Source organism: Lottia gigantea (genome assembly GCF_000327385.1).
Source record: "Lottia gigantea unplaced genomic scaffold LOTGIsca_29, whole genome shotgun sequence".
Taxonomy (NCBI): Eukaryota; Metazoa; Mollusca; class Gastropoda; family Lottiidae; genus Lottia; species Lottia gigantea.
Window position 1 is genome coordinate 2,028,808 of NW_008708943.1, and position 20,965 is coordinate 2,049,772.

The window sequence follows — 20,965 nt, forward strand, 5'->3', positions numbered from 1 at the left end:
AAAAAAAGTAATCTTACGGTGTAGTGTTCAGGCCTTTCCAACTATTAACCAATCAGAATAGTTCATTTCTTAAATCTTGATTCTATGGTATTCAAAATGTTGTGAAACTGGCCCTTGTATTTATTTCAGCTTACCATGTTTTAAAGAATTTGTCAATTGACTATTTCAGGCACAGCGTATATGATAGGTGATGACAGCTCCTCATCCAGTGATTCAGATGACGAAGTTCTAAAACATTACCATTCTACAGTAGCTGGTATTCAGAAATCAAACAGCGTTCGTAGTGCCCTGTCCAAACATAGCGCTAAAAGTTCTAAAAGTATTAAAAAACAAGCAATAGCTACAGATACCTCAACACATGGTAAGTACGATTGAAGGGATGTTATTTACAGTAAACTCTGCGTAATCCGACATACACTGGGACCGTAAAAACAACGTCAGATTATGGAGAGTGTTGAGATATTTTTAATGTGTGCTATATGTCGTATGTATTTACAGTATCAGTTATTAACATTCTTGGGTACAGATTTTACCAATAATGGTGTAATATCTGCAAAAAGTCAACTGGAAAAGATAATCGACTCCTTGAGAGTGTAAAGTCTATTACTATTTTGTAATTTTCTCTTTAAGTTTTCTCTGCAAAAGCACCTCATTACACCCTAAACATTTCACAATCCAAGGTTGAAAACCCCTGGTCTAAATCATCATAGTATATTAAAGTTGCATTGTCAGGGTGAACAGGGTGTTGAATTGACTTAATATTACTGTAGTAAAAAGCAAGTTGATCAGTACCTCAGTCTGAGATTAAATGCCATTTGTCCAAAGTTACATTAATTAACTTGTGATCTAGTGACCTACTAACTAATTGTTTAGATCTATATTGTCAATTTATGCATGGCGATGTTGTAATTTTCTGGTCATGACTGGTAATGAAACCTATTTGCATATGCATATTTAAAGGGACAATGTATGGATTTTTTTTTTCATTACTTAAATTGTTCTGTTTAATTTTACAAATATTGATACTCAAGCAACATCCATATTTTACCACTTGGGTTTCAATGATCTTTCAAACCATCTGGTTGTAGACCAAACCTCTTGGGTTCCCCAAATTCTACCCATATAGTCCCTAGTAGCTATTTCACTATGTTTCTGTCTTTCACATTCAATTACCAGTGTTCTTTACGGCTTATTAGGTGTAAAATTTCAAAAGTGTCCCTTTAAACCAGTATGAAATGTGAAAAGGTCATTATAATTATTAATATTAATATTATAATTGGTGAGTATTGTATAATTATCAGGATTGGGAATTAGTTGAACCTTGTATAGTATATTGTCTAAATTGGCTCATATACTCTCAATGTGTCTTTATTGATGAAACATTTTAGTACATTGTCAGAATCAAATTTTATATACGGGTACTCTAAATGTGTTACAGCGATACTAAAATAGGGGATTTAACTTGCTTGTAGCCAGATCATATCATTTGAGCTTCAAGTTTCATGATACACATTTGTGTTGTGCTGGAACACTAAGTCACAGCTGGGAAAGTTTAGCATAGAGTGGTTACTGCCTGCAGTGAGTGTGAAAGTGGTGCTTCTAGACTTTGACTCTTTGTAACATTGAAGATTAAATTTGATCATCTATTGAAAGATCTACCGTTATGTCTGCTCATAGAGCTTGATTCAAAACAATCTACAATAGTGAATCGTAGTGACAATTTACAGATTTGAACATAATGTTAAAGCATATCACTTTTGAAATATTAATCTAAATATTAATTTGAGAAATTATAAAAATTGACAGTAAGCTCATGTTAGTCATTATTAAAATCAATATCTAAGATTTGAACAATAACAGAAGATGAATTAAACATGAATCAGTTGGGTTCAGTTCTCCCTGGTTGATTGCATTGTTCATATATTATACGAAACTATAGATGCATATTGATTGGAAAATAAACATAGCACATTTCTTAATCATTTTGTCTTGTTGATGGTTTTATTCTTTAAGAAGATCTGGATCAGGTGTTCAAAAGGAGGTGTTGAAAGGATCAAGCACCTTTGCTATGCAAGATCAGGTTCATTTCAGTTAAGGTGCTATTCAGGATTAAGTATATTTAGGAACAGGTGCTATTCTTGAACTGTGTTATTATGGATCTTGTGCTATTCACATTTAGGTGATATTCAGGATAAGGCGCTATTCAGGATTAAGTGTTATTCAGGATTAGGTGCTTTTCAGAACCACGTCATATTCAGGATTAGACACAATTCAATTTAGCCATTTTTGAAGATCAAGAGTTATTCTGGAACAGTTGTTATTCAGGATCAAATGTTATTCAGAATCAAGCATCTGAAATGTTGGTATAAAACAAATGTCCAGAAGGTTTATCCTACCTAATCTATCAGCTTAGTTAGTTATAGTCAATGATTATGTAGTAATGAATATGAGCTTGCTTGTAATTTTGTAAAATGAAAGCAACAGACCAAAAACTTTGATAACACAAACTAAAAACAAAATGTTTTTGAATAAATTAGAAGTTTGGTGGAAAGATTTAGGTTAGTAAAATAGAAAGATGCATTCTTCACAGTTAGTTTGGGGTCAATGGGTGTTTTCCTGTCCAATGCTATGTTTTTTTTTGTTTTCCAATTTAACAACATAAAATGAATATGCCACTAAAGGAATTTATGCTCAGTTCGACTCATTTTTGGAGTAGATTCAGCAGTTATAAGGTGAAAATCACAATTTCCAAAATCATATCTTTCATGTTTAAGGATGGTGATTCTTTTCCTTTTCCAAAATCATGATCCTTATTTTTTCCAAAATCATGATTTTTTTGGTTGATATTTGATTATTGTATATTTTTCAGGAAAAACTGCTGCTTCTCTTGCAGAAGAAGGTCAGTGTCTGTCAGATGACCTTGAGAAAGATAAACTAGAGGTCAGTGATGGAGAAGGTGTTGAAGCAGATGAAGAAGATAATCTAGCTGAAGGTGGAGTTGAAGATGCTCACCAATCTCCTACAGTAGAGGAAACAGCAGCTCTAGTACCAGCTGATAAAGCTGGTGCCACAGCTGTCAGTAAACCAGTATTTGAAAACAGAGGTTACGAGGGAGAAAGAACACCCAGTCAATCTTTTACATCCAGTAACCCTTCACTGTCCACAGAACGTCTCTCTAATGATGTAAGTTATCTTCTCAACTGCAAAGGTTTTATTTCAGTGCTGGAAAGTAACGTCTGTGTCTATTACATTGAAATTTAGCTCATGTTTACCCCTTAGATATTTAAATAGTGAATTAAACTCAAAAATCATCAGAAATTTGAATTTCCTAAAATTGGTATTATATTGTCATTCTACTTATATTTGTCTGTTACATCTGAAGCAATATTAATCTTAAAGTTTATCTACTTACTACCCCATCTGTTCTGTTTTATTTTCTTAAAAGAAATATAGTAGAACAAAACAATCCATTAATCCTTTTACGGGCAATTCCTTATGGCAGTTCTGTTGGTTTACCAGAATTTATGGCGGGGTTGATAATTCATTCTTAGGCTTCTCTGTGGAGTAGATTACTGATAGAGACATTGGTCCACTTTATATTTAATTTACAACCTTACCATGAATTCCTGTCTCGTTTGCAATCTTAAACATTCATCTTGATCCACCTAAGGTTGAGAGTCAGTTAACATCTAACCCTTGATGCACTAGATCAATATATTTGTCTCCACATCTGATTAGTTGAGACTTTACTAATTAACCAATTATATCAAGTGATTCTAATTTGTGTTATATACACAATTTGTAACAAGGTGACTGATTGGTAACTTTGAATAAGGATATGGGTAACAAGTGGTTGAAAATCATAAATAAGGCAAGATATTGGCTAACCCTTATAAATCCAGTTCAAAAGTTGTTATTGAAATATAGAGTATCAGTTATAACAGGATGGTGGAGAGAAAGAGGAATTGTTATATGATGTGTTTTGCTCATATAAAGCAGTATTTCTGTAGGAATCTTGAAGTACTGTTAATTGGATTTGATATTTGAAGTTGGGTTGGAAGTTTGATTTTGAGTTTGTTTGGACTATAAGCTCACGACTGAAGCCTGAGAATGTCCTTGATACACTTATAGGAGCTAGGTTACATCGATTATTTTGACGATAAATATTTTGGATCTCTGACGTCAGACAGTTTCCCTTTAAACAGCTCCCAGGAATCTTCTGTTGAATGATTGAATCTTGTAGAAAGCAAACTTCCTTCTTGAAATGTTCAAATATCATTCATTTCATCTCTCCTTTCTTTACTTTATTACTGTCTTTAAGTTTTGTGTCAATTTACTTAAAGTAACATTGACGTCAATAGTCATTATCTACCAGACTTAATATTGGATTAACCAGACACCCAATGGCAGTTAGTTTCTTGTAGGAGGAAATCAATGGCTCTTGTCTTGTCAAGCATATAAACAAATTTACAAAGTTTGCTGGCTTTTGTTGATTTGATTGTGGTGTGTTGAAAACCTATTACAAGTTCTCAATAATATCTTCATTGACTGTTGCCAGTTGGTCCCCAATATATCCATGCCTTGAAAGGTAACAGATCCCCCCCTTATCAATAGATAGATGGATCACTTTATCCATATATCTTCTTAATATGAAGTCCTCTAATAATCTATGAATCAAATCTTTGTCAGACCAGGGCAGTTTTGATCCTAAAATACCAGTTGAATATTTTAGCCCTCAATTTAGACTGGCTTGATTTAATTTTGGTCTCAATTTTATCTTTTTTGGCTTCAGTGAAACGTTTTAACCTCAAATTATACTGACTTGATTTATTTTTGGTTGCGATTATCTATAATCTTGTCATACTGCTAAAACTGTTCCCTAGCTGGTCATTATCTTTCTCATTATAGTTAGAATGTCTTTTTGACAGAAAAACTGATAATGAGACTAGGTTTCATCTAATAATCAACTGAAAATTTTTCTATTTTGAGCTGAAAATGGCCTGAAAATTGGTCAGATTGTTCAGAATTTAATTATCCTCTTCACAGATTTACAGTAGATGGCACAATTTCTATTCCGTTTATAGCCGAGTTGATTAGATTCCGTGGAGTTGTTAAGAGATGATGACCTACTTAAAGAAGGAAATGCCAGAAGTCTCAACAGTTATTGTCGCTCCCTATGCCTGAAATTTTGAATCTTTACTTTCACTTTGATATTTAGTTAAGAGAACACCAAGCCTGACAAGTTATTTCTGTTCATTGAAAACACATATTCACATGCTGTTAAGAGATGATGACCTACTTAAAGAAAGCAATGCCAAAAGTCTCCAATCTTTTACTTTGATATTTGATATTCAGCATGAAGATGTTGTTAGTTATCAGAGAACAGTCTGACAAGTAATTTCCTTGCATTGAAAATACATTCTCAGAGTAAATATTGATGTGATGAGAGCATAGTCTCATATAATCCTTGGCATACTTCACAACATGAAGATTTAGAGTTAAAGGTTAAGGAATTTAGATACCATATCATTGTGAATATAATACGCACCACTTTTATTTGAGGACCATTGTTTTGATGGGGTTATTCTAATTTATATATCCTAAAACAATAAATCTATATATAATGATCTCAAATCCACAGAGATTGGACTTGGATCAATGGAAGTTTTCTATGTTCAAAATTAAGTAGAATCTACTGGATGTTGTAATAAAAAGTGTGTCACATGGGTTTAAAATACACATTATTGGATGAAAATAGATCAAATTAACAATTAATTTTAATTGGGGGATTAATTAATCAGACAACAATAATATTATTACGTGATGAGATTAACACTTGTTATCAGCAATCAAAATACAAGATATTTTGTTGATTTATCGTAGAGAATTCGGAAAACGGTAGGTCACGTGTAAATTTGGTTAGGAAAAAAAAAAAATCAGTAGAATTGGGCATTCCTTTGGTAGAGCAGTGGACAACAAGCAAGAAACCTTACAACATCAGTAGATTATACATGTATGAGAATGATCTGTCCATCAATGAAACAGCTCTGACAGTGTCTTCCTATTTCGAGCTATAAATAAATCTTTTAGTTTTAATGTTGTCAAAATATCTTAGCACATCATACATGATTAGATAATGTTTTCTTCCTTCATTAATCTTTAAAGTAACTTTTTTCGTCTTAGTAATGTCAGACTGACTTTCTCTCTTAAACTAGCATTTGTCCATCATTTGAAAATTTTTATAAAATTGATAATAAAGAATAAGAGATACTGTATATTTTTTAGTGGTTGTTGTACCTTGGAAGCTCTTATTTTTGCTAAATCAGAACAATTAAAAAAGGAATGGTTCAGCAGAAGTTGGAAATATTTTTTAGATGACCTTATGAATGTCCAAATTATCAAGTTTTCTTACAAACTATTCAAATAGGGTATATTTTTGGCACCAGGACTTATTTATTTATTTAGTTAAGCCATAAAACAGGGTCACAAGTAACATTTTGAATATCAGCCCTAGAGGATTACAAATTATTGCCATTAACTTTTGAAAGAAGTCGCTAATGTGTCTGAAACATTTTCTAGGCAGATGTTTTCACTGCATCAAACATGTCATTCATAATGGATTTTTAACAGCTTTTCTGTTATTGTGACATCTTGATCTGTTGACAAAATTTATCTCTGTCATTAGTCTTGTACAGATTTACAGGTTACAGATATGACTTGTAACAATTGCTTTGTAATCAATATTTTGGTGTGTCACCAGAACTCCCTAACAGTTTCATGTTTTAACATCCTTAAGGTCGGCTGAAGTTAAGTCTGAAATCTTTTGGATAGTGTTTTGGTTGCATGCTATTTGAGATATGTGAAACCTGTATGATTTGAAATAAGAAAGAAAGAAACAATAATATTTTACAAGGATAACAGTTAACGGTTCACAGTTAAGGATCCTTTCTACCAGCTGTTCTTGGCCAGCATCTTTCCTGGATTATCTGTACCCAATTAAAAATGGGTCGACTGATATTATGAGTGAATATGACTTATTCGAGGTTATTGGACTTTCACATGCAAATGCTGATTAGTACCAAGTGACGTCATAGAAGAACCAATGTTCTAACCGACTGTGCTATAGAACCTCACATTTACCTAATTCATTTCTCTGATCTGTGTCAGGAATCTCATTTGTAAGAATGGAAAATTACTGGAATCATTATTGGTGTGATTATTATCAAATATTTATAGGGATTTAAATGAGGTTATCTTAACTTTGTATGTGTATCAGGAAGACTTATGTATTTGCACAAATCTGTTTTTCCCTACAAAGTCTGCAGATCCTGTAATTTCAGTACAGTTATATATATATTTAATAAGGATTTAAGGCTGGTACATTCTCTCTCTTTACAACAATAACAGTAGTTTAAAAGCTCATTCTAGTGAACAGGGATTAAGATCAGGATAATGTTTGGGATAGCATATAGAGTAAGCAAAGATTTCTACTGTTTCATTGTTCTATTGATGGTATTTGTTGAGTTGTTTGTTAAGTTTAATTGTGATACAATTGGTGATATGTTATGTATGTCACTTATTTTTAGTGGATTCAGGCATCATTCTCAGCTAAATCTGCTGCTTAACTTCTGTTCTGTTGCAGGTTGGCGAGTCTGACAAGGAAATTGTGTCTAGTCGTTCAGATGTGGTCTTGTGTAATATAGGCAATGTATGATCAATATACCTTAGAGTAAAATTTCCCTTATTGCACACTGCATGGTGTTTATTCTCCACTCATTAGCCAAAGCATGAGCAGAGCGATAATGCCTATTTTGTATCTGCTTGTACCTAAACTGAAATGGTGATCATTTGGTTGTTTCAGGAGCATCTGTTTGATGTCAGTGATCTACAAAATGAACCACCATTGATATCAAAATGTGGTAATTTAGAAGTTACATTCCGTTATGAAGCCAAACGAGGAAAGATTCACATTAAAATCCTGCAAGCTCTAGAAATTCCTGCAAAAGATCGTGGTGGTGCAAGTCATGTACAAGTTAGAGCTATGTTGTTACCCACTAAACGTCAAAAACACAAAACAAAAGTGAAAACAGGAGATAACCCTGTGTTTAATGAAGATATTGTGTTTAATAAAATTTTCCCAGGTAAGCTTCATACATTCATATATCTCGAAGCCTTTTTTCCATCTGAACAGTCATTCAACAATTCTTGTCTATTAATTAATTCTTGGTCAAACCTCTTGGTATTGACCTTTCCCAGATTATCTGTAACCATTTAGGCCTTGGTCGCCTTGAAATTATGACTTATTAAGATTGACATGCAGGGAATGACATAATGATTAGAATCCACAACCACTATTTGTTCAAAGTAACCAAGGGGTTGTTTTAGCTTCTTTTTGGTGGAAGTTGCTAACATGTTGGGTCCCTTTGGTTAACTAGGAATTCTGTTAAGTCACATTATGAAAACATGGTCATATAGATATAATGTTTACCTGTTTCTTGTAGAATATCCAATGACTACATCATGACATTTATATTACTAAAATAATAGACCAATGAAAGGTCTTGTCACATAGAATGACAATTTTATAGGATATATTTATATATATATATGGCTGTGGTCTCTTTCAGACAATGTACAGAGTATGGGAGTACGATTCCGTCTGTACGGAGTTGAGAGAATGAGACGAGAACGAATGATTGGAGAAAGTATCGTGGGATTTGCTTCATTAAATTTAGATGAAGAACAAACACATACTGTTGTTTTAGAACCAAGGAGTAATTTAAGTGTAAGTTTACATAAATCTTTTCAAATATAGATGAGAAGTTCTCTGAGTTTTATTCTTGGACCAATCTAATTTCTATACAAATTCAGAATAATTGAATTGAATACATTATCTTGTTTCTTTATGAGATTTGTTTGTTTGAGTTTTCTTTCTGATGTAGATTAAGGCTGATAATCAGTTATAATCTTATATTCAGCTGGGCTAAAGGATTGAATTGAGATTTGTTTATTTGTTTCTAGGGTGATTCAGGGTTTGATGTTGCTAGTTTATCGAAAAGTGACAGCGCCTCTTCTACACAGTCGTTACAACATGGCGGAATGCCAGAGTTGTTATTAGGTCTGGGATATAATGGAACCACTGGAAGATTGGCAGTAGAAGTGATCAAGGGCAGTAACTTTAGAAATATGGCTATGAATAGAGCACCAGGTGAGGACATTTTCTACATGCTGCGTAACAGCATAACATCTCATTTGTTTTCTGTATCAATACCACATATGTAATCGCAGCTTTACTCTTTTCGAAACACCTGATGGCACTTCGCTTTGGAGGAGTCCACTACTATACAACTTTTACTCTCGATTTTGCCATGCTTTGGAAAGTTTGATTAACAGAATTGTCTTGCTTGTACAGACTTTTATTTACTTTTAGTAATATATGATTTCATCAATAATAACTGAAATTTTAAGAGATTGTTAGTAATGCCCTACGATCTGGTTCAATGTTAGCAGCAAGATAAGGAGATTTTATAATTTTTAAAAGTGCTATTTGTTTTACACCAATACAAGACATTTTTCAGTTCACATAATTTGGTATATTTATTTCAGATACGTATGTGAAATTAACTTTAATGTCACCAAGTGGTCAGGAATTACAAAGATGTAAAACATCAGTAAGACGAGGACAACCAAATCCGTTATTCAAAGAAACGTTTATGTTTCAAGTTGCCCAGTTTCAACTACCAGAAGTCACCTTGATGGTGTCAGTTTATAATAAAAAGAATATGAAAAAGAAAGAAATGATAGGCTGGTTTTCTCTAGGTAATTTCATATTTCCATTTTTTTTTTTTTATTAAAGGGACTGGTGCACCATTTATTTCATCAATCATACATTAGTCCCAGAAACAGGACTTTTTTAGCTGAGGCCGTCAGTAAGAGTATTCACAGCTCACAAACGAAATTTGACTATTTAAATTGGACATTTGTTTAGTTTCAAAACAGTGATACATTTTTCTAGTTATTGTCTTAAATTCCTGGTTTACTTATTATCTATTTTGGGGATTTAACATTTTAGATTTGATAAAAATCTTTATTATTATTATTATTATGATCATCATCATCTTTATTATTTTTATTATCATCATCATTATCTCTATCATCATTGCTGTAATATCATCATTAATTAGTTTATCATCATCAATATCTCTGTCATCATCACCATTATCTTCATCATCACCATCTCCATCATCATAATCTATATCATCTTCAAGGTCATTATTATCTCTACCATTATCACCACATTCAACATTATCATTTTTCATTATGTTCTCTACCATCATCATTATCTCTATCATCTTCATGGTCATTGTGTTCTTTATCATCATCATCATTACCTCTATCATCAATAATATGTTAATCATCATCATTATCTCTAACCTTGTGTACTCTATTATTATCTCTGTCATCATTATGAAAATTATCATCATCATTATCCTCTACATTATCATGATTATTATCATCATTATCCAGGTATGAACAGTAGTGGTGAAGAGGAACAAGGACATTGGAGTGATATGAGAGAAAGTAAAGGCGGAGATCAAGTGTGTCGCTGGCATGTCCTTCTCGAATCTTAAAAAACCTCAATACACTAAAATTATTCACAAGATGTCTGAATATCATTAGAGTCACACAGTGCAAGTAGAAATAGAAAACACATAACACTTTCAAAAATATCTGGGAACTACTCACAAAAGTCACATCATGTGTATTGTTTTGTAGAATAGTAGGAAATAATCACAAAGATTTCAACAGTGATTAAGTTATTGTATGATTATGGACTATAGGAAAAGTCTAATTGTGAATTTTTCCTAACAAATTTGACTTTATGTATTTAAAGGTTTGATAGTGCTAAACTTTTATCTGTGTCATTTAGAATAGACTGTATGAAAAATTAAGGAATATAATTTTGATATATGTAATAAACACAAAGGTTCTCTACTATAGTTTAGAGAAAATTATATGAGTTGAAGAAATTGAGATATGTACTCCCTATTATAACAGTGCAATATTTTATATTTCATGTGAATATAGTAACTGCACTGAAAAATAAGAATAATGTTATTGATAGTAGCCATTATATTCTGAAAATAGCATTTATGTTTTGATGTAACAATTATGCTATTAAGAAAATAAGAAATAGACTATGAAAATAACAATTTGTTTCCAAATAACATAACAATTATGCTAAGATAACAAGAAATATGCTATGAAAATAACAATTAAGTTATGAAAACATCAATTAAGTTATGAAAATAACAATTAAGTTATGAAAATAATAATCAAAGTATAAACATCAGTACTACACACTTCATTATGTGACATTGAAAATTTTGCAACGGTCTTACAAAATGACATACTTCTAGGAAATGATTTTAATTTAAATAATCTTATGATATTGAAATATTAAGAAATATTTTAATTGTTATAATCTTATAATGAAGTGAAAGTAATTGTGTGCACAAAACTCAGATGTGAATAGTAAATATATATTTCAAATACCATAGTCTAATTTGTGGCTAATTACACCATGTGATTTATCTCTAAAAATGAGAGTATTTTATTATGTAGGTTCCAATTTACTTGATAATGAAGGTTCCAATTTTGATGACTGGGATCCCATTTACAAGTACTTGACAATTCAGAGTTTATTTTACTTTACTGTAGCAGTTCTTTTTTACTTTAAAACGGAGATTCACTTTTAAAATGGAAGTTCCATTTCACTTGTAAGTAAAGGCTCCATTTTACATGAAAATTAAGGTTCCATTTTACTTGACTGAGGTCCCACTTTACTTGACATCAGAAGTCCCAGTTTACTTGACATCAGAAGTCCCAGTTTATAGTGAAGGTGTCATGTTACCATGGAGGTCCAAATCTACAATATTTGGATCATTGTAAATAGTATATATTACAGCTTATTTTGGAGATATAATTAGGCATGGTTGATATTGACTAGGCATGGTTGATATTGACTAGGCATGGTTGATATTGACTAGGCATGGTTGATATGGACTATCAAAAAGAGCTATAGATTGATACCTAAACTTTTACATGCAAATGTATATCAATATCTTGGAAAAGTTTGATATTTGTGAGATTTGGATCGTGTTATGGTGATCGTATGTTATCATGTTACCTATAGATGGGGATTGTTGCCAGAAGTATTTACAAAGTCAAACTTGAAAACAAGGCCTCGACTTTACAAAGTCATATTTCAACATTACACAATTACAAAATAAACCTTCCTAAAGTCAAAAAGTCAATGTACTTATTACAAAGATTCACATCAGACACCATTCAAACTTTCCTTTACGAAAATTAATTCTTAACTTTGCATTATTGACATTATCAACTATGTCTTCTTTGCATTCGTGAAAGATGTAAGTTCGACCACTGTATTCTTGAGAGTTGTAAAGTCAACTTCTGCATTCTTGAACGTTTACCATATAAGGTTACGTGACCTACTTCATTTACATTATCCGGAAATTCACGGAAACTAACGGATATATAAATCAATAATTGCTCCTTGTCAAAGAGATTTAACTCTAAATAAGCCTCAAAACCGGATGTTCAAATGCAGCATTGACACTTCGTCATTACTTGTATTGTAGTTGTTGTAATTAAATCAAAAAACGAAAATTTTTTAATTCATTTCTTATTCAAATGAAACCTGTAAAAGGTCGTGTAATGAATAGAATCATTACATAGTTATCAACATTTCTTTAGCCAGTGACGGATATTCAATATGGATATTGAAAAATGGCAAATTTTTTCCAATGGTCTCCTTTGGAATTATGAATGCAATTGTTGGTGCCATTGAGGTCCTGAGATGCCAATCTAACATGTTAAGGTGTACAATGGGGAGAAATGCTTTTTATTCCTATAATCGCTAAAATATAGTCATTGACGAATATCAAATATGGCGGACTGGCCAGTCAAAGACAAAGCCCAGTCCATAGTAATGGGGGTGGGGCAGATTTTTGGATGGAATTGGCACAAACTCAATCACATAGTGCTTTCAGACCTGTGAGTATCCCTAAAATTCTAACATTATATAGGGCGATTATAGAAATAAAAAGCATTTCTCCCCATTGTACACCTTAATATGTTAGATTGGCATCTCAGGACCTCAATGGCACCAACAATTGCATTCATAATTCCAAAGGAGACCATTGGAAAAAATTGGCCATTTTTCAATATCCATATTGAATATCCGTCACTGGCTAAAGAAATGTTGATAACTATGTAATGATTCTATTCATTACACGACCTTTTAGAGGTTTCATTAGAATAAGAAATGAATTACAAATTTTTCGTTTTTTGATTTAATTACAACAATTACAATCAATCCAAAAAATGAATGTATTCATTGGCCACAAAAATTGGCGGCCCACTGAAGTAATGTGTAATCGGTAATTGACCAATGCCGCATTTGAACATCCGGTTTTGAGGCTTATTTAGAGTTAAATCCCTTTGACAAGGAGCAATTATTGAGTTATATTTCCGGATAATGTAAATGAAGCAGGCCACGTAACCTTATATGGTAAACGTTCAAGAATGCAGAAGTTGACTTTACAACTCTCAAGAATACAGTGGTCGAACTTACATCTTTCACGAATGCAAAGAAGACATAGTTGATAATGTCAATAATGCAAAGTTAAGAATTAATTTTCGTAAAGGAAAGTTTGAATGGTGTCTGATGTGAAATAAAGTTTGAAAATTAAACTATCAATATCTCTACTTTGTAATAAGTACATTGACTTTTTGATTTTAGGAAGGTTTATTTTGTAATTGTGTAATGTTGAAATATGACTTCGTAAAGTCGAGGCCTTGTTTTCAAGTTTGACTTTGTGAATACTTTTGGCAACGATCCCCCTCTATAGTTACCATGCCTGGCAAGCTATTTATTTTCAGATGAATTGACTAGCCAAAACCATTTTCATGCAATGTTTCGATATTGTAAATCTAAAATACAGAAACAGCTTTTTTATGGTTTATGGTATGTGATATGAAATAGTACTACTTGTATGTATGAGGGAAGTAATTTATATAACAAGTTTTCTAAATAGAAATGTAAATAGAACTATAGAAATAGATATTATGTATTTATTGTTGTGCATAAAGTAGTGGTCAGGGATCACATTCACCGAGACAGACAATGACAATTTGATCATGGTTTGACTAAATTGCAACTGTACTAAATTTATTCTTAATAAATTATGTCTGTCACATGCTTTTTTGATTGTAACCTTAGCCCAACCATATCCCTGTGCTTGACAATTCTGGAGAAGCACTTGACTAAATGACATTCAGAAGTAAATAGAACATTAAATAAATAAGACCATTATTATAGATAACCTACTCCTTTCTTTAATTTTTGCAACATTTCAAACATAGTTCTGTAATAGCATTAACAAAAATATAAATCTAGGAACATAAACACATAATACAAGATGATATGTAACAGAGTTCTGAAGGAGCATAAATTGATCTAATAAATACCAATAAAGTTCTGGTTTAGCATTAGCACCGATATAGCTCTGGAGGATATTTAACATCAATATAGTTGTGACTGACATGTAATGCCAACATAGTTCTTTTGATATAACACCAATATAGTTCTTGTGATGAAATATCACCGACATAGTTCTGGAGGATATTTAACATCCAACATAGTTTTTGTGAAGAAATACCACCGATATAGTTCTTGTGTTGAAGTAACACCAATATAGTTCTGACTGATATGTAACGTTAACATAGTTCTTGTGATGAAATAATACCAATATAGTTCTGACTGATATGTAACGCCAATATGGTTCTTGTGAAGAATTAACATCAATATAGTTCTGACTGATATGTAACGCCAATATGGTTCTTGTGAAGAATTAACATCAATATAGTTCTGACTGATATGTAATGCCAACATAGTTCTGGAACGTCCTCAACACCAATATAGTTCATCTTACATTACCATACACTATAGATATAAACACAAAACTGTGATTTTGAAACCTCAATAGAAGTCCCTTTTTCTAGTGATTTAACATTTAAATTCTTAAACTGTATTTGTTCTGGAAATCCTTGGCATTAAGCCAGATATCTCGGTCAATAGGCATACTTGCTCACAGAAAATCAGCGTTCGAGCTGGAGGTTCATTTTATTTCATAACATTCCGCCCCCTCCAATGCAGATGTAGCAACTGAACGGAAAAAAACTAAGCCATTTGAATTAAATGTCTTGAACTTCTAATGCTACCTATATCTTGAACAGCTGGAGACAGCTAGCAAACATGGCCAAACCAAGCCCTGATAAGAACGATTACAAAAGGTAATAGTTTGACCTACCATTGCCTGTTCTCCCTCATCGATATTATCCACAGATCTTAGAGTTCTATCAGCACAGTCGATTATTTCTTGAAACCCCCAGTCAGTAATGGTAGGAGAATATGGGTTGGTCGGATCGTGGAAACAATCTAAATATTCACTCTTTCTTCAAGTCATATAAAAAAAGAATAGTAGCAATACTTAATACAAAAAGTTTAATTGGTAGAAATAATCAAAACAAAACACGGTGCTTAGTTCAAAAGCCTGCATATAACCGTCAAGATTTTGAACAAGTATCTTGTTTGTTTGCTTGTTACTTACATGCCTGTGTATGATGGTACAATCTCATCTGATTGATTAGAGGCCAAAATTTCCAAAGCTTCTGTAAATCCAGTAACCATTTTGAAAGATTTATTCTCATTTAAACGATTTCTATAAACCCATAAAGCCAAAACCTCACAAGCATACGACTTTAAGTTAAGTCTATTTTTCTGAAATTACAACAAATTGGCAAACAGGGGTAATATCAATCCCCAGGTTCTTCAAGAATCTAGATATAACTCAAATCTCGTATATAAACACTACAGATCTGGGTACCGTTTCACACACACGGAAACAAAACAAAACTTACAACCATTTTTTGTGGTATGTATGGTATTTCTCAATCTCTCATCATAAATTTCAGAAAAATTCTTAAGTCTTTATGAGAAACGGGATCCACAAGTGGTGGTCTTTTTGAGTTAAAAAGTTTTGCCCCTGATAGATGCCAACTGCTTAAGTTGACATGTTCTGGCCGTCTTCTTTTGTCCCAGCAAGAAATGACATGGGCAACAATACTTTTCACAATTCTTTTGACATTTCTGTCGCTTTGCATTCCAATATGCGTTGTTTTAAAACAGAATCCAGCTATGCATGTGACTTAAAACAAATTCGCATTGGCTGTGATTTTATGAAGATGGCACTACTTACCTTCTTCCAATATTTCAACAACCGTATAAGATCCTTAACTTTCGCCATTCCGCCATCATACAGAAGTTTTTGGCGTTTACAAAAGCACACGGAGTAATGTCCTCGAATATTTGGAGGTTGGCTTTCTATTTCCTTGTTTACTGAGTTGACCCCATCTACAGTTAAACAACAGAGAAATGAGCACAAGGCGCATGCCGTATACATGTATTGTAGTACTCACTTCTGTAATAACTCATGTTCCTGAAGAAATGTTGTACGACGTTTTTCAAATCTACCTGTTGCTTTCACAACCCCATATTCTCGTCTTTGGGAATATTAACCTTGCTTCTCTTTATGAATTATCCAATCAGTAATCTGGCAACATTTGGAGTACGAGGAATTTGATTGAAAATGACGGCCTCCCTTGAATTATTGGGAACTGTCTCACTTTCTGTACAAACTTCTTCTTGTCAATCGATCGATGTGAAACTTGACAAAAAGTTTATAACATATGTTCACACACAAAAATTCAAAGAATGTTTCGTCTGGTTTTGCGAACTTTTTCAATAATTTGTTTGAAGGATTCTTATTGGTCGAGAAGTTAATTGTCCACCAATCAAAATTAATAACAAACATATGGGGAGTGGCGAAGGGTGGTTTGAAAGCAACGCATAGATGTGATAAACGTCGTACACAGTCGACAAAATAACGTGTTGATAACAAAGCAATGTAGCACATACAATTACAGAAGAGTGTAATATCATAATACACGCCTAGAGTTTCGTGTTACTATCACTACTCTCACTTCGGCTTATACCTTGACTGCAATAGCCACTATTCTAGTGTGAATGAATCGATTTGATTTGATTGGATTGGATTGTACGCCAGCGAATACAACGATCATAGCGTTCGACGTTATGGCTCAGTGTTTACAGACTCTCTGTCGAGACCTCTGATTGGCATGCAATCCAATTAAATCTCTGCATTCACAAACTTCCATATTACACGATTAGTGGCTATTGCAGTCAAGGTATTAGACGAAGTTTGTCATAGCTTGATAATGTGAAGATGTATACATACATACTATGCATATCTATGATGTCTATCGTTGGTAAGATATCAAGATGGACAGTAACCAATTTCCCATTGAAATTTATCGTAGCTTCAAACTCTACATGGTAATCTGTAGTTCTTACAACACGGATGCTATCTATCCATTTTGGACGATAACTGCAAAATATTTACAAAATTGTACGGTTGTTGAAAGACAATATTCCTTTGTATCTTTGATATTTTGCTTTTTTGGACTTTCTCTGTACAGGAGTTACCGACAGTATGATGATTATCCAGTTTCTTCAGAAAATGGAATAGTACTCTTCTGCGGCCAACATAGAACTATATTTTTGAAATGAAAAAAAAATTGTCCAACCTAGGTCTTAACCATCCAAAAAATCTCCAAGAATCGGGATCTGAATTGCACATATACCATTTGATATCTCGGATTATGTTAGGTTTATCTTGTAGAAAACTGTTCATGGTTTTATACCCATTGAAAAATACCACCAGATCAACATCAGCAGTTTCACCGTAACTAGTTCCTTTCCCAAGTGATCCACTCTGTGAAATTGATACATAAATAAATAAACTACTGTTCCGCACTCGAAAAAAAAAATTAAATAAATAAACCACCAAAGCAAAAAGTCTGAATAGAAAAATGAATAAACAACGTAAACAACTTTCGGCATTAGGCCTTGTTAAACCTTGAATGCGATGGCCCGCTTTTTTGTTTAACTTTAATCGATTTGTTTCGATTGTACACGAGCGAAAACTTTCAGTCAATCAAAGCTGCATTCTATGTTAGAGAAGTGAAGGTTGCTATTGCAGACAGGACGAGGTTGGCAATAGCTTGACATTGAGAAGGTGGGGAATTCCCGTTAAACCTACCTTGACAATCTCTTTAATATTATAATGTCTGTATTTTGTGGAGAGTTGATGAAGATATTTCACAACTGTATCGACTGATTTTAACATAGCTTCCTTAAATTGTCTCGGTGGTCGAAGGTGGCCGTCTATAAACGTTTCCAAGCTTTCTCCTGGCTGTAAATCTGGCAAATATCTTGAAGGCATTGTCGAAAACATGTCTCACAATTTCACTGACAAACTGACCTAGAACTACACGTAAGGTAGGCGTAAACATTTTTAGTATTTGCTTAAACAGCTGAGACGCTGTTGGTTAAGTGGTTAAGACGGATTGCTTCATTTGAGCGAATTATTCTTAAAAAAAAAACCTGACCCCCCTGGCTTCGACTTTATGATCTTGATGATTTGTAGCCGAGGAGAAACGTAACCTAAATCTACTATCTTTACAGAACAATACACCCTTCATAATAATCGGTAAAATGCGATTTAAAATCGAAATGTAATCAAAAGAAAAGGTTGGAAATCCCTAGAGTGATAACTAAATAGAAAAGTGACTATAATTATATATATTTACACTACCTTTCACTTTCAGCTGTCGGACAAAAAAAGGTTTAAAGATAAGAAAAAAGTCAAGATATCTCAACTCAATAAACTATAGTCATATTAGGCCTATGTATGCTTAACTCGCCTACGTTAATAATATATAGGTCCGATACAAAAGTAATATATAGATAAGCGAGAAAATTTCGATAATGCAGGCGTACAAGCTAACTCGCTATAAGCAGAGTCGAATCCTATGTTAGTGAAGGGTGTTATAGGCGATACTCTTCTCTCCCATAGTATATGGATTTCAGCATATACATAAATTTGATAAAAAATTACTTACTTCTGGAGAGATTTACAACAAATATTTTACAAATACAAAGCGATTAAATAAGGGGGCTCTAAATATATTGACAACTTACCAGTCCTTCTCGTAACCTGTTTATCTCTGTAATGTTATGCACGTGGAATCTTAAAAGTACTCACATGTTTGATAACATGATTTCTTATTAGTTTCTAGGAAGTCGGAAAGTTGATTTTCCAAAAATAGAATTGAAAAACAAGTAGACAAAAATCAGCTTGAAAATGAAAGTTGAAGAGATAAAACCTGATAAGGTGATATACATATATACGTCACATAATTGACAAAACAAAACTTTCATTCGTTTGTCCCCCCCAAATATTATGTTTTCGGGCAGTCAAAAATCGTAGAAAAAAGTTAAACAAAGACATGCGCAGAAACGTGTTCCGCTTTAGCAGACGACAGAACCACAAAGTGGCAAGGGCAAGAGATTTAATTTTCTTTTATGTGCAGATTCAAACAAATTAATGAATAAGAAGAACTTATTGTGTTTGAAATAATTTGATATTTTGATATGAACTAAACTTGTCACGTGACGTTATGCCGATACAGGAGGAAGGCAGCCATTTTATAAGAGGAAAGAGGTCTACTTAAACATAACGTCAAATGGACGTTGTTAACAAACTTGCCTAAAAATAATGTCCTTTGTTTTAGACAACCAGAAAAGTATAGGCCATAGTTTAGAAGAGTTAATCGGTCATAAATAGACATAATGTAATCTACCTAATGAAATTAAAATCGGTTTTATGTATTAAAAAAAAACACGTCGTCTGTTTAGGCCTACACTCCGCCCCTGTCCGTTCCTGTCTTGTAGAATACGTCATGTCATATAATTATTATATAACTATATAACTTATATGGTCTATGAGTACGACCATCTTAGGTTTAAAACCACTCGTAAGATTTTTTTGTGGGGACGATAAAGATTTCTCTTCTTAATATCGACCCTGAAAGGTTTGAGACTCGTGTCTTCCTTGTGACAAGGCCTAATATTTTAGCCCAAGTCTAATTAGACTGGCAATAAAATTAGACAATAAACTACCCTAGAATATTTGGATTGTTTTTTTTTATTCACGACCTATTAGGCTACAAGCTTTCACTTTTAAGGATTATGGATCTGCAGTCTCTCAATCTTTGATAATCTGTGAGCCATTCTCGGTGTCTTTTTTACATCGCTATCTTTGAATATTGGCCTAGCTGTGATCCTATCGGTTTCTTTTTTTCATCACGATATTTAACAAGCTGTGATCTACTATCTACATCGTGATGAAATACTAGTTGTGATCCAATCAATTTCTCTTTTTCAACGCGATATTTGACTAGGTGTGATCCAATCAGTTTCTCTTTTCCATTGCGATATTTTACTAGCTGTGATCCAATCAGTTTCTGTTTTCCATCGCGATATTTTACTAGGTGTGATCTAATCAGTTTCTATTTTTTTTATCACCATCTTTGACAGGCTGTGATCCAATCAGTTTCTCTTCTTCATCGCGATATTTTACAAGCTGTGATCCAATCAGTTTCTATTTATCATCGCACTATTTGATTAGTTGTGATCCGATTTTGTCTGTAATTTTCATCACGATATTGGACTCTGGTCCATTCCGTCGATTTTCATTACTATCTATCACTAGCAAATTTGAGACATTGTAGATGGAGAAGTTGAAGTTAAATATTAAGAAAATCAGTATGTCTGAATCTCTCTCATTTCTAAAAAATCTAAATCTTAAAGTACAAATTGTCTTTTGAAAACGTGAGAGTGGTTATTCACTAAGTAAAAAAAAAGGCAAGAAAGGAGATCTCTAATGACATTCAC

The 20,965-nt window shown here is 33.0% G+C and overlaps 2 protein-coding genes across 2 annotated transcripts in view; one reads left to right on the top strand and one right to left on the bottom strand.

Annotated features, from left to right (window-relative positions):
* Positions 1 to 11,124, top strand: part of Syt16 (synaptotagmin 16) — a gene marked incomplete at its 5' end in the record, with an annotated part of 40,490 nt that extends 29,366 nt beyond the window's left edge. The window contains 6 exons of the mRNA XM_009056945.1: positions 2,870 to 3,183; positions 7,862 to 8,141; positions 8,628 to 8,785; positions 9,022 to 9,208; positions 9,607 to 9,819; positions 10,528 to 11,124. Coding sequence (XP_009055193.1) covers positions 2,870 to 3,183; positions 7,862 to 8,141; positions 8,628 to 8,785; positions 9,022 to 9,208; positions 9,607 to 9,819; positions 10,528 to 10,631 — 1,256 coding nt within the window. The remainder of the gene's footprint in view (positions 1 to 2,869; positions 3,184 to 7,861; positions 8,142 to 8,627; positions 8,786 to 9,021; positions 9,209 to 9,606; positions 9,820 to 10,527) is intronic.
* A 3,565-nt stretch (positions 11,125 to 14,689) lies between these two features.
* Positions 14,690 to 18,452, bottom strand: LOTGIDRAFT_161508 (hypothetical protein; the record flags this gene model as incomplete). The annotated part of the gene is made up of 7 exons (XM_009056880.1): positions 14,690 to 14,872; positions 15,399 to 15,543; positions 15,699 to 15,868; positions 16,347 to 16,501; positions 17,410 to 17,555; positions 17,755 to 17,942; positions 18,270 to 18,452. The coding sequence occupies 7 exons, from the start codon at positions 18,450 to 18,452 to the stop codon at positions 14,690 to 14,692; spliced, it is 1,170 nt and encodes a 389-aa protein (XP_009055128.1).
* Between the last annotated feature and the right edge of the window lie 2,513 nt (positions 18,453 to 20,965).